The sequence below is a fragment of the Oratosquilla oratoria genome, chromosome 25, assembly GCF_046742065.1.
Source record: "Oratosquilla oratoria isolate Oo_2021 chromosome 25, ASM4674206v1, whole genome shotgun sequence".
Classification (NCBI taxonomy): domain Eukaryota; kingdom Metazoa; phylum Arthropoda; class Malacostraca; order Stomatopoda; family Squillidae; genus Oratosquilla; species Oratosquilla oratoria.
In genome coordinates, this window is record NC_134801.1 from 15,247,013 (window position 1) to 15,261,957 (window position 14,945).

General features: G+C 43.9%; 1 protein-coding gene across 10 annotated transcripts in view; it reads left to right on the forward strand.

Moving 5' to 3' along the window:
- The window catches only part of LOC143038832 (transmembrane protein 164), a 128,981-nt gene that overhangs the window by 38,781 nt on the left and 75,255 nt on the right, over nucleotides 1–14,945 (forward strand). For all 10 annotated transcript variants that reach the window (XM_076208440.1, XM_076208429.1, XM_076208430.1 and 7 more), the window contains one exon: nucleotides 800–916. In XM_076208440.1, coding sequence (XP_076064555.1) covers nucleotides 800–916 — 117 coding nt within the window. The remainder of the gene's footprint in view (nucleotides 1–799; nucleotides 917–14,945) is intronic.

Consider the following 14,945-nt stretch of genomic DNA (forward strand, 5'->3'; position numbering starts at 1 on the left):
AAGATTAGTAAAAGAGGTGTGGAAGGCAGAGGTGGAAGGAGTGAATGTGAAGGGGTGGATGGATGAGATGGATGGGTGGGGCAAAAGGGGCATTGGGAAAGAGGGGAATGTCTATTGAAGAAGGAAGGGAGAAGACAGAAGATAGGGGTGAATTGAGAATGGTTGTGTATGGATGATGCTGTGATGCATGAAGTGGAGTGGGTAGGGGATGGGGGGTGAGGGAATACATGTGAAAAATAAATTGACGCAACCTGAAAGGGGTTTCTCCCCTTCTCCATTACTGCATGAGGGGATGGAGAAAGGATAGTCACCTATTCAATGAAGCAGCCTCGCTGTGGATGTGCTGTGTCTTGTGACACTTCATCTTACTCTAGGCAGTGGGCGAGATGCAGGGATGACCCATCATCCAGGAGGTGCCAAGATAAGAGGGAGGGAGAGGGGTGGATAGGAGTGGAATATGTGGAGATGGAATGGGTGGAAATGGATTTTATGCCTTTGTTTTTAGGCTATAACTAAAGTGACATACTTTTTAAGTGGGCTATCATGGTATTTGGAAGTCAGTTGGTGTGTGTCTACCTCTTGCTGCTTAGCAAGAGGTGAAATACTTTGGGGTAAATAAATATGCTAACCGAAACTAACAGTGTCAAGAGTTTGGGCAGATATATTTGCTTTCATCAGTGAAAGGTTTCACTTCAATATTCTCAAAATTCTGTTCTTTGTATGATTAATTTTTGTTAGTCAAAAATATGCTGAATGTTTAGTATATTGAACATGCTAATTTAGTTATTATTTTTGACAGATTTATTTGCTGGCAGCACCTCCTAGTAAGTTTGTGACTACACTGTTTCGTGTCCACCTCAACTTCCTCAATGGAGCTGTACTTGCCATTGTCTTTCCTGTTACAAATTCGAGATTGGTGAGTCAGAATGAGTTTTCTTGTATTTACCTAATTGTCATCTACAGGGTAGGACTATGCTCATGGGGTAACATCTCTCAGGTTCTAGTTTTCAAACTGTGGTGAATTCATTTATGTTGTCTGCCTAGACTATTGCTTCTAATTAAGTCCACAAATTGCAGCATCTGTGTGGAAATCAGTCAGTCAATCCATTACCCAAGGTGTGTCCTGCAGGTGACTTGTGGCTCCCAGGCTGACATTGCATTTACCTAATTGTAGTATACAGGAAAGGAGCAACATTCGTTGAGCCCCATCTCCTATTCTCTAATTTTTTCTCATACTTAGCCTCAAATTAATGTACAGTTCTAACTTAATCTATATCCTTGATATCCAATTATATTTAGATTTGAACTGTTGTATTGTTTGAGCTTGGGATTTATCACTTCCTAAGCTATTCCACATATTTATGCATCTATATAGAAAACTATTTCTTCACATCCTTTCGACATGTGCTTTTTCTTAATTTGCTCCCATGACCTTGTAAAGCCCTCCCATCTTTAATCAGGAGATTTCTTATGTCAATGTAATCTATGCCATTTGTGACCTGAATACTGTAATCATATCCCCACTTTCTCTTCAATCTTTCAAAGTTAGCAGACCTTGTGCTATTAGTCTTTCCTCATATGATTTATCTACTAGGGTGGGGACCAGTTTGGTTGCTTCCCTTTGAATATTGTCAGTCTATATCTTGCACTCAGTGTGGGGACCATATTACTGATGAATATTCCAGTCTTGAACAGATCAGGGTTTTGATGAGATTTTTCATCATCATCTCATCCATATGTTCCCCACAATCCTGTTGAATTATCTGTCGGGTGACAAGTTGTCTTTTATCTGCACTCCCAAATCTTTCTCCTCTTTTGCTTTTGTAATGGGTTCACTTTCCAGGGAATAGTTTAAGGATGGTCTTTTGCTTCTATTGCCTATTTCCAGTACTTTGCATTTTTTGGTATTAAACTTAATTCCCATTCTTGGTTTCATGCAAAAATAGTGTCTAGATATTTTTGTAGTAGCCTGCCATCCCCATTTTTCACTCTTCTCATGATTTTTGCATTCTTTGCAAGCATGTTGACATAGCTTGTTGTTCCTTCCATCATGTCATTTACATAGACATGAAACATTATTGGTGTAAGCACTGAACCTTGTGGATCTCCACTTGTTACTCTTCTCCATCTTGACATTTATCCTTTACTACTGTCCTTCCTGTGTAGGATTTGGCTACACCCAGTCTGGGGTATTGGCTGCATGTTATTGTGGGGTTAAAAGCTGCTTAGTAGCATGCAGCTGATACTTTAGGATCTATACGAGGTGCCCCTACAGATCAGAGTCACACAAGGCCACACATTATTATGTCTGTGATAGAGGAAATCTCTGTTCATAGAGAATTGATACTTTATTATACTGTGACTGTCCCTCCATTATGCTGTCCCCCCACTCTTGTTACTGTCCTGTACCACATCTCTGAATATTCATTTTCTCATTTTGCCAAACACTGTGGTGGAGGAAAAGAATATTGCCACCAAGTATTTCCATATGAGTTGTATAAGGGCACAAAAACAGGATGGGGATAGGACTAGGCATCCCTCTCCCTGTAGCCCCAAAGGGAACATTCCTAAAAAAAGTTAAAGGCATAAGAGGGTCTGGGAGGAGTATTCCAATCAGTGCCCTAAGATTTGGGTCTTTTAATGTATGTGAATGTGGTACAGATGAGAGTAAAAAGAGAAGAGATAGGCAGTATGTTTGTGAGAAGAAAGATGGATATGTTTGTATTGAATGAAACTAAGTTGAAAGGGAGGGGTGAGTTTGAGTTTGGGAGTGTAGTTGAGAGGATCTCAGGAGTGAAGAGAGGATGAGTGAGAGAAAGAATGGCTATATTAGTAAGTGAAGAGATAGGTAAGCGTGTAGTGGAGTGGAAGGAGGTTTCTATAAGGTTAATGTGGATGAAGGTGAAACTAGGAAAGGAGATGTGGTTCTTTGTATGTGCATATGGGCCTGGTAGTGAAAAGAGTGTAGAAGAAAGGGAGGCTTTTTGAATAGATTTTAATGAGTGCATAGAGGGATCAGGGAGAAACATCAGTGTATTGGGAGACCTTAATGCAAGGGTAGGAAATGAACCAATAGACGGAGTGGTTGGGAAGTGTGGAGTTCCAGGAAAGAATCATAGTGGAGATGTGTCTAGAAAGAGAGTTGATAGCAAATACAGTGTTTAGGAAGAAAGTCAAGCATAAGTACACATGGGAGAGGGTGGTGGAAGGAAGGGTGGTAGATAGAGCATTAGTGGACTATGTAGTGGTAAATAGGAATACAGTAGGAAGAGTTGAGGATGTACATCTTCTAAGGGGAGAGTGGGGATATCAGATCATTTTCTGGTGGAAGGTAAGTTGAGAGTGGAGGATAGATGGAGAAAGAGGAAAGGTAGGGAGGTACTTACTTAAATGAGAAAGAAAAGGAGGAGTACAAGAAGAAGTTGAGAGAGGAGTAGGAGAGAGTGAAGGATAGAGTAGAACTCGGAGTGGAGAAGGAATGAGGATGGTTCAAGGAGGGAGACATAAGGTGTGCAAAGATGGTGTGTGGAACAAGGAGAATGGGAGGAAATAGAAGGAAGGTTAGTGAGTGATGGGATGAGGAAGCAAAGAAGGGAATCATATGAGAGATACAAAGAAAAGAGAAGAGAAGTAAAGCATAAGATAAAGGAGGCAAAGAGGAGAGCAGATGTGAAATGGTGTAAGAGTATGACAGAAAATTTTGAAAGTAATAAAAAGATGTTTTGGAAAGAAATTAAGAGAGGAAGAAGAGGCAAATCAAGTAGAGAAGAAAAGGTAAAAGGTGCAGATGGAGAGATAATAATGGAAGAGAAGGCAGTAAGGGGAAGGTGGGCAGAGTATTTTAGGGAGTTGCTAAATGTGAAGGAGGATAGGGAGGGAAAGGTAGTTGCAGTGGGAAGCACTAAGAAAATGAGAGTGATGAGTGAGGAAAATAGAGGAGAAATAAGGAAAGATGAAGTGAAGGCAATTAAGATGATAGAACAGGTAAGGCACCTGGGTTGGATGGATGCCATGCAGAATGTCTGAAGAAAGGAGGTACAGTTATGGTGGACTGGCTGGTGAGGTTATTTAATGTTTGTTTAAGAGAGGGTAGAGCGCCAGAGGACTGGAGGAGTGCCTGTATAGTTCCACTTTACGAGGGAAAAGGGGACAAGTGTGAATGTAGTATTTTCAGAGGGATCAGCTTGTTAAGTGTAGTTGGGAATGCTTATGGAAGGGTCTTGATTGAGAGGATTAGGAGAGGAATAGAGGGAGTAATTGGTGAGGAAGAGTGTGGGTTTAGGACAGGTAGGGGTTGTGTAGATCAGATTTTTGTGGTAAGACAGATTAGTGAGAAAGCTATAGGAAAGGGTAAGGATTTGTCTGGAAAAGGCTTATGACAGGGTAGACAGGAAGGCACTGTGGGAGGTATTGCAGATATATGGGATTGGAGGAAAGCTGTTAAGAGCAGTCTAGATTTTTTACGAGAGTAGTAGAGCTTGTGTCAGGATTAGAAATGGAGAGAGTGAATGGTTTGAGGTAAAGGTGGGATTTCATCAGGGATGTGTTATGTCACTCTGGCTGTCCAATTTATACATGGATGGGGTGGTGCGAGAGGTAAATGAAAGGGGAGTGGGTCAGGGATTGATGGTTAAAGAAAATGGAGAAAAGTGGGAGGTGAGCCAGCTGTTGTTTGTTGATAACACTGCAGTTATAGCAGGATCAGAGGGATTAAGAAAGTTAGTGACAGAGTTTGGGAAGGTATGTGAAAGAAGTAAGTTGAAGATAAATGTGAGTAAAAGTAAGGTGATAAGATATACAAGGGGAGAAAGTGGCAGCAGACTGAAAGTGAGTATTAAGGGAGAGAGACTGGAGGAAGTGGATAGTTTTAGATACTTAGGTGCGAATGTGGCAGGAAAGGGTGGGGTGGTGGAGGTAGAGTGTAGATTGAGAGAAGCAAGTAAATGCCTTGGTGGATTAAAAAATATAATGGGAATTAGACATTTGGGAATGGGTGCTAAGAGGAGATTGTATGGAGTGATTGTGCCAACAGCACCATATGGGGCAGAAACATGGAACATAAAAGAGGAAGAGAGGAAGAGTTTGAATGTGTTTAGATGAAATGCCTGAGAAGTATGATGGGGGTTACTAGGCTAGATAGAGTGAGAAATGAGGAGGTGGGGAGGAGAACAGAGGTGGAAAGGGAGTTGGGAGATAGGGTTGATGAAAGAGTATTGGGATGGTTCGGACACATGGAAAGAATGAGTGAAGAATGACTAATAAAAGAGGTATGGAAGGCAGAGATGGAAGGAGTGAACATGAGGGGTCGATGTAGGATGAGATGGATGGATGGGGTAAAAGGGGTATTGGGAAAGAGGGGAATGTCTGTTGAGGAAAATGAGAGAGGACAAGATAGGGGTGAATGGAGAATGGTTGTGTATGGATGATGCTATGATGCATGAGGGGGAGTAGGTGGGGGATGAGGGAGTATGTATGAGAAATAAATTGATGCAGCCCAAAGGGATTTCTTCCTGTCATCTCCTTTTCTGCATGGGTGGACGGAGAGGGGGGGGGGGGTCGCCGAATTAATGAAGGGGCCTTGCTGTGGATGTGCTGTGTCTTATGACATTGCTTCTGACCCAGGGCAGTGGACAAGATGCAGGGATGACTTGTCATCCAGGAGGTGCCAAAATAAGAGGGAGGAAAGAAGGTAGAGGGGAGTAGAGGATGTAGGGGATGGAATGGATGGGAGTGGTTTCTATGCCTTTGTTTTCTGGCTACCTCCCATGTAAGGGGGAAAAAGGCCTTTGGTAAATGATAATGATGACTTTAAGCACCTCCCTAACTTCTGTTCTTTTCCTCTTTCTCCATCTGACCTCTACTCTCAACTTCCACCAAAAAATGATCTGATATTCCCCTACTCTTTCCCCTTAGAACATGTAGATCCTTAACTCTTCCTACTATATTCCTGGTTACCACTATATAGTCCATTAATGCTGTAACGACTACCCTTCCATCCACTACCCTCTCCTATGTGTACTTATGCTATCATCAACTCTCTTTCGAGACACATCTCCACCATCATCACCCCCTCCGCCCTGTGAGCAGGTTGCTGTCCTGGAGGGGCTTGTGCATAGTGATGAAGGTATGGGCTATGGCAGCGGGGAAAGTTTTCCTCCCTGGCAGATTCAATCATGCTGCACAGACCATACCGGAGCTGTCAGACCAAGACTCACAGACTGGAGTGTAACTGGTAAACGACCCCCACCCCTCTTTCATTTGATGGCTCATTTATCCCTACCCTTCTTAGTTACTGCACTCTTTCTTCTCTTTCTGAACAGGCTACTATCTCGGGGTAGGTTCTCTGGAAAACTCCAGATTGCCTTCCCAGAGAAGCACCCTCAACTTTCTCTTGCACCTTCTTAAGGTAATTCTAAGTTCCTGGTTTCTCTCTGACCTGTGTGCTGGTAGCTGACCGAGTTGGTGGGGGCTCACCTGGCGACAGGTGCCACCGGCGAGGGCTCGCAAGGTTCGGTGGTCAGTGGATGCGCATGGGAAGGAGGGCTCCTGAGCTTGATACCGTTCTCCCTTCCAGTGCAGGTAAAAAGGGTGGCTACGCCGGCCTCATACTATATGAGACAAAACTACAGAGGACAAACGGGTTGTCAAAGCAAAAAACTCGACGCCGAGGCCCTTTACCTGTAAATAGCCATTTCTGGACCCTTTTCTGGCTCTGCAGGGACTTTCCTTAAGTGACTGGGGCGCCAGGCACCTGCAGTATCTCTTTCCACGCACTTCAAACCTCATGTTGCTTATGGTGTGGCCCTACAACTTACCGAAAGCACTCTTTAAGTAGTAGACTATACCATAAAACTTTGATTCCATTCAATTATGGATGAATCATCCTCCCAGGTCTTGGAGGCCCCTCCTCCTCCAAAACCCATTGACCAGGAGGGAACAGATGCTGACCCTTCTGCCGTTTCAAATCCCAATTTGGATAATTCTCACTCCTTGTGTCCTTCAAAGGAGACTATAACTCCTAATGAAGGACAGCATTATGATTCCACTAGTAAAAATAATGTGGTGAAAGTTACTACTGAGTTGGGTTCTCCCTCCTCCAGAGCTTTAGAAATCAAGAATGTGAAAAACTTGTCTGTGGTCCATATCCTCCAGCTTCTTAAGTCCTGTAACTATGAGACGCTTATGAAGTACTTTGGTTGCTATGGTAAAATTACAGAAATCCGTATGTGTTATGCTGAACCTGGAAATTCTTGGGAAGCCTGGCTGTCATATACTAGCCACAATGCTGCTCTGAAAGCTAGTAGCGATATTCCAAATTTGAAGGTTTGTGGAGCAGGCGTCACTGGGGCTTTATGTGCCAGTGCCCCCAATGCCCTAGATGTTTATGTACCTTCTTTGTATGCTCCTTCTGAGAAGGAAAACGGCTTAAACACTTCCCACAAGGATAGACTACCAAGTCCTCCAATGTGGTTGGTAGCCACTGCCTGGGAAGAAAACTATAATTACTATAAGTTCTGTAAATATCTGCAGAGGAAAGTTGGTGGAATTTGTAGTGGTGATATCACCAGATTTGGCAAGAACAAAGTTCTAATACATGCAAAGTCCAAAACTCAGTCTTATATGCTGAGTCACTTAAAAGCTGAAAGTGGTGAGATGCTGAAGGAAATTAAGCCACACATAGACTTCAGCTACGGTAGAGGTGTCATATATGACAAAGACCTATATGATTTTGAAGAGGAAGAGATTCTGGACATGTGCCCTGATGCTTCCATATCCGGAAACTATGGGGCACCTTTACTAGCCCTGAACTGCCTACGCATATCATAATTGAAAATGAAAGGATTGCTGTGCGCCCTTTTAAGCAAAAGCCATTACAATGTTTCAAATGTTTTAAATTTGGCCATATGTCGACTGCTTTCAGTGGAGAGCAACTGTGTGCTATATGCTCCTACTCCATTCATGGTGAATGCACATCACCACCCAAGTGTGTGAATTGCGGCCAGGATCACCAGGCCCATGACAGGACTTGTCAGTCCTATAAGGATGAAGAAGCAGCACTCCAAAAATCCAAAGCAGAGCATATAAGTATCCGATACGCAAAGAAGCTTCTAGGCCAAACTAGAACATATGCCCAGATTACAAAGAAACGAGCTACTGTCTCTAAGGCGCCTCAGCCTACCGCTTCACACGGTAGAACCCCTGAGGTAACAGATACCCGCCTGAAACAGGCTTCGACCGTTGCTGAGGTAGCACCTCCCAGCTCCCCCACCCCTCCTTCTCAGGAGTTAACTCAGGCATCATCTGTGCCCGTTATTGAGGGCTCAGAGGACACTCCCTCACTAGTGAATGTACATTCGCAAGATGATGCGCAGCCAGCAAAGGGTGTTACGGCAGAGAGATCCCCAACACATGGTAAGAAAAGGGGAGGAACATCCCCTACCCCTCCCTCTCCTACCCTGAGCATCCTACCTCAAACAAATATAAGGTGCTTTCATCGGATGCTACTGGTCCACTAAAAGCTAATACATCGACACCAAACGCATCAAAGAAGATCAAGATTGAGAGCCACAATCCTGGCCGTATTAACTCCTCTCAAGGCAATTCAAAGGATGAGAGATCTAGAGGTGGAAAGCTTCCAGCCAGAATTGCTGGCAGGCCTACTATCTCTAGACAAAACACCGATCAGGCAGAAAAGAAAAAGTCTCATAAGGTCGGAAGTGGAAAGCTCCCTAAATAAAAATGTCCATCATACAATGGAACTGCCGAGGTCTCAACAGTAGCTCCGAACACATCCGAACACTGTTTAGAGACTACAACACCATGATTTTGTGTCTTCAAGAAACAAAACTAGGAGATACAAGTTATAATCCTGGACTCAATTATAACTTTCATAGATCACCCCCTATTATTGATGAGAGGGCACAGAGTGGTACTGCTTTCATAATTCACAAGTCTATTAGATTTTCTACAATCCAGCTCAATACAGACCTTCAAGCCTGTGCTGTACAGGTTCAGCTCGAGAGAAAGATCACTTTGTGCTCCCTTTATTTAGACCCTAAACTTGAAGACCACCTTTTCGACGGCCCTAGGCGAAATAGACAGCGATGTCTCAGATATCCAAGACTTAGTGAACCAGCTCCCTCCACCATTTATTTTAATGGGTGACTTCAATGCCAAACACACCTTATGGGGTGACGTACACTGTGATAGATGGGGTTACATCATTGAGCAGCTACTTGTTGCCAATAATGATTTAGTGCTGCTGAACGATGGCTCTCCCACTCGATATGATATTTTTCATAACACCACCTCAGCCATCGACTTAACTATAAGCACAGCATCCCTCCGGTTGGAGTACAATTGGGCTGTTGATAGAGATCTGCATGGCAGTGACCACTGGCCAATACTACTTCAATATGTTAAAAGTATCCCATCACCCTGCCTGCCAAAATGGAAGATCAAGGTGGCTGATTGGAAAGAGTTCACTAAATCATCAGCTATCAATGAATCGCACACCAATTTTTTATCCCCTGTTGCTGCTTATGCCCACCTTTCACAGACCATCATAGATTCTGCGCAACAAACCATCCCCAAAACTGCTGGCCTACCCAGGCGCCCTGTAGTCACTTGGTGGAATAAACAGTGTAAGGTTGCTAGGAAAATAACCAGGACATGCCTTCGTAGATTGCTCAGGTCACCGTGTGAGGCAAACCGACTTGCTTATTCGAGCCCGTGCGAGACAGAAGAAAATATTTAAAGAAGTCAAGCGTGAATCCTGGAAGAAATATGTTTCGGAATTAACCATCGCTACCCCTACGAGTCAGATTTGGAATAAAATCTGTAAATTACAAGGTAAATTTGTACCGACTGCCTTGCCCGTTTTAGAATCTAACGGTACTCAAGTTTGTGACCCGAAGAGGGTTGCTGACATCTTGGGTGCCCACTTCGCTAGTGTTTCAAGTGCAGCTAATTATGCTCCTGAATTTCAAATACATCGTGACTCGGCAACAGTTCTCCCTCTGCCTTCAAACAATACAGAGTCCTTTAATCTACCTTTCACCTTTGATGAAATGAAACATGCTTTATCAAGCTCAGCCCTCACTTCCCCTGGCGATGATGACATCAGATATGAGATGATTGCCAACCTTCCCCAGTGTTCACAGCTGTTCCTGCTTACGGTATATAACGGTCTATGGACCACACACTCTTCACCTGATACCTGGGATCTGTCGATACTAATCCCCTGTCATAAGCCAGGGAAAAACCCAGAACTTCCCTGAAGCTATAGACCTATTGCCCTCACTAGCTGTCTTTGTAAACTCTTTGAGAGAATGGTTAATAACAGACTTGTCTGGTATCTAGAATCCAGAGAGTTACTGTCAAACAGGCAGTTTGGATTCCGGAAGAATCGCAGCACACTTGACCCTTTGCTAATACTCTCAAGAGAAATCCAAAATGCCTTAGCTAGAAGACATCAAACCATTGGTGTGTTCTTTGATTTAGAGAAGGCCTATGACACAACCTGGCGGGGTGGCATCTTGAAACAGCTAGCATCATGGGGCATTGGAGGCCACATGTTTGCATTTGTACAGAACTTCTTATCAAACCGATGACTAAAAGTCCGAGTTGGATCTGTATTTTCATCATCTTATCTGCAGGAAGAGGGGGTCCCCCAGGGTAGCGTGTTAAGTGCTGCGCTATTTGCAGTGGCCATTAATAGCCTCATGGACCAAATACCACCGACAGTTTAGGGTACCCTATTTGTTGATGACCATGCTATTTACTGTAGTGCCCCAACAGCCCTTGAAGCTGGTAGAAAAATACAAGCTACGATAAATGCAATCACTAAATGGGCTGACAGGAGAGGTTTCAAGTTCTCACCTCAAAAAACTAAGGCCATCAGATTTACAAGGTGTAGGAAATGAGAAGAGATACCAACTCTGTTTTTGAAGGGAGTTATCCTCCCATATGAGAGTGAGGTGAAGTTCCTTGGTGTGATTTTTGACAAGGGCCTCACATTCGTTTCCCATGTTAATGACTTATGTGTTAGAGTACGACAGTCCACCAACATTCTGAAAGTTGTCTCACATGATTGGGGAGCCGATCGTACTATTTTATTAAGGCTCTATAAAACTCTGCCTCAGCAAAATTGAATATGCTTGCCAGATATATGGCTCTGCTGCTAAAACCACCCTTGAAAAATTAGATGTTGTGCACAGTCTGGGTCTGAGAATCTGCACGGGTGCCTATCGTACCTCCCCTGTGGACAGCCTATATGTGGACTCAGGTGTACCACCTCTTTCCTTACGCAGAGAGGAGCTGGGACTACGATATTTGGCCAAATGTTTGACATCAAAGGATAACTCCAACTTTAAATTTGTTATGAACCCGTACGACGTCTCTCCAAATAGGCCCCGTATCCCTAAGCCACTGGAGGTTCGATTGGAGAAGGAATCTAGAGAGATCGGTCTCTATGACTCTACTATAGCCAAATTAGGCCCAACAAAGTATCCTCCTTGGTGTAAACCCCCTGTGGAGATTTGCATTTGTACCGGTGGTAAACAACACCACGACCCTCAGGCTGTCAAGGCGCAATTCTTAGAACACTACTCTAAACACAACACCTCTATCTCTGTCTATACTGATGGCTCTAAGTCTAAGCAAGGTGTAGGCTCTGCTGCAGTTTTTAACGGAAAAATGATTAAACGTAAATTACCCTCTCTTTGCTCAAATTTCACTGCAGAAGCTTATGCAATACTCCTGGCAGTGAAAGAGATCTACTACAGTTGCTCAAACGAGCAAAGTTTCATTATTTATACAGACTCCAATAGTGTTTTAGCTTCTATTCGGCAACTTTTGCCCACTCACCCACTGGTGCAAGAAGTGCAAGATTGGCTGGTCCTCCTGCACTCACAAAAACGTACCAAGGTGAACTTTTGTTGGGTACCTGGTCACACCGGCGTCATGGGGAATGAAACGGCAGATAAAGCTTCAGAGTCGGCAGTAGCTGATCTACAGCAGACTACTGCCGTCCATATACCCCATGGTGACCTTAAGGAGATTATACACACTCGTATACAAAATAAGTGGCAGCATAGATGGAGCACCTTAACTAACAACTTGAAGCTAAAAAATATCCGTCCCTTTATAAAGAAATGGGAATCATCCAATTGCCCAAATAGAAGGAACAGCATCATCTTGACTAGATTGCGAATCGGACATACACATCTGACACGCAGTTTTTTAATGACAGGTGGCGACGAGCGGTAGGTATCATTCTGCCGTACATGTCAGGCTCACATTACTGTACAGCACTTTTTAACGGAGTGCTTATGTTTTCAACGTGAACGACAAGCATGTTCAATCACAGTCAATTCCATGACGGACTTGCTAAGGGGAGAGGGTGGGGGAATATCAGATCATTTTTTGGTGGAAGGTAAGTTGAGAGTGGAGGATAGATGGAGAAAGAGGAAAGGGACAAAAGGTAGGGAGGTGCTATAGTGAACTCTTTAAATGAAGAGGAAAAGGAGAAGGAGTACAAGAAGCTGAAGGAGTGGAAGGGAGTGAAGGATAGAGTAGAGCTAGGTGTGGAGGAGGAATGGGGATGGTTCAAGGAGGGAGTCACAGTGTGCAAGGATGGTGTGTGGAACAAGAAGGACAGGAGGAAATAGAAGGAAGGGTAGTGAATGGTGGGATGAAGAAACAAAGAAGGTTGTAGAAGAGAAGAAGCGAGCTTTCACAGATTGGTTACAAAATAGGACGAGGGAGTCATATGAGAGGTACAAAGAAAAGAAAAGAGAAGTAAAGCAAAAGGTAAAGGAGGCAAAGAGGAGAGCAGATGTGAAGTGGGGTAAGAGTATGACAGAAAATTTTGAAAGTAATAAGAAGATGTTTTGGAAAGAAATTAAGAGAGGAAGAGGAGGCGAATCAAGTAGAGAAGAAAAGGTAAAAGGTGCAGATGGAGAGATGATAATGGAAGAGAAGGCAATAAGGTGAAGATGGGCAGAATATTTTAGGGAGTTGCATAAATGTGAAGGAGGATAGGGAGGGAAAGATAGTTGCAGTGGGAAATGCTAAGAAAATGAGAGTGATGAGTGAGGAAAATGGAGGAGAAATAAGGAAGGATGAAGTGAAGGCAGTTGTTAAGATGATGAAAGCAGGTAAGGCACTTGGTCTGGATGGATGCCATGCAGAATGTCTAAAAAAAGCAGGTACAGTGATGGTGGACTGGCTGGTGAGGTTATTTAATGTTTGCGGGAGAGAGGGTAGAGTGCCAGAGGACTGGAGGAGTGCCTATATAGTTCCACTTTACAAGGGAAAAGGGGACAAGTGTGAATGTAGTAGTTTCAGAAGGATTAGCTTGTTAAGTGTAGTTGGGAAGGCTTATGGGAGGACCTTGATTGAGAGGATTAGGAGAGGAACAGAGGGAGTAATTGGTGAGGAACAGTGTGGATTAAGGACGGGTAGAGGTTGTGTAGATCAGATCTTTGTGGTAAGACAGATATGTGAGAAAGCTATAGGAAAGGGGAAGGATGGTTTTTTTGGTTTTTATGGATCTGGAAAAGGCTTACGATAGGGTAGACAGAAAGGCACTGTGGGAGATTATGCAGATATATGGGATAGGAGGAAAGCTTCTGGGAGCTGTCAAGATTTTTTATGAGAGTAGTAGAGCTTGTGTCAGGATTAGAAATGGAGAGAGTGAATGGTTCGAGGTAAAGGTGGGACTTCGTCAAAGATGCGTTATGTCGCCCTGGCTGTTCAACTTATACATGGATGGGGTAGTGCGAGAGGTAAATGCAAGGGTAGTGGGTCAGGGATTGGTGATGGTTAAAGAAAATGGAGAAAAGTGGGAGGTGAGCCAGCTTTTGTTTGCGGACGACACTGCGCTTGTGGCAGGATCGGAGGAGGGATTGATGAAGTTGGTGACAGAGTTTGGGAGAGTATGCGATATAAGAAAGCTAAAGATAAATGTGGGTAAATGTAAGGTGATGAGATGTACAAGGGGTGAAAGTGGCAGTAGACTGGAAGTGAGCATTAAGGGGAGATGTACAAAGGGTGAAAGTGGCAGTAGACTGGAAGTGAGCATTAAGGGAGAGTGACTGGAGGAAGTGGATAGTTTTAGATGGGTGCAAATATGGCAGGAAAAGGTGGAGTGAAGGTGGAGGTAGAATATAGATTGAGAGAAGCAAGTAAATGCCTTGGTGGATGGGGTAGTGCGAGAGGTAAATGCAAGGGTAGTGGGTCAGGGATTGGTGATGGTTAAAGAAAATGGAGAAAAGTGGGAGGAAGGACGGGAGAGGACAGAAGACGGGTGAATGGAGAATGGTTGTATATGGATGATGTTGTGGAATGGGCAGGGGGATGGGGGGTGAGGTAGTATGTGTGAGCAAAATTTGACGCAGCCTGAAGGGATTTCTCCCCGTCTTCTCCTTTTATGCATGGGGGTACGGAGAGGGGAGTCGCCGAGTGTAATGAGGAATAGACATTTGGGAATGGATGCTAAGAGGAGACTGTATGAAGGAGTGATTGTGCCAGCAGCACTGTATAGGGCAGAAACATGGAACATAAGAGACGAAGAGAGAAGGAGTTTGGTTGTGTTTGAGATGAGGTGTCTGAGAAGTATGATGGGGGTTACTAGGCTAGATAGAGTGAGAAATGAGGAGATGAGGAGGAGAGCAGGGGTGGAAAGGGAGTTGGGAGATAGGGTTGATGAAAGAGTAGTAGGATGGTTTGGACACATGGAAAGAAGGAGTGAAGAAACACTAGTAAAATAGGTATGGAAATCAGATGTGGAGGGAGTGAACATGAGGGGACGTCCTAGGATGAGGTTGTTGTTGTTGTTGTCGTTCCCTAGACTGTCTGTCCGAGCAGTCCCGTCTCCCCAAGGAAGGCCACAGCCGAAACTGGGTTTTCCCACAAATCCTTTATAGAGTGTATGTTGTGTT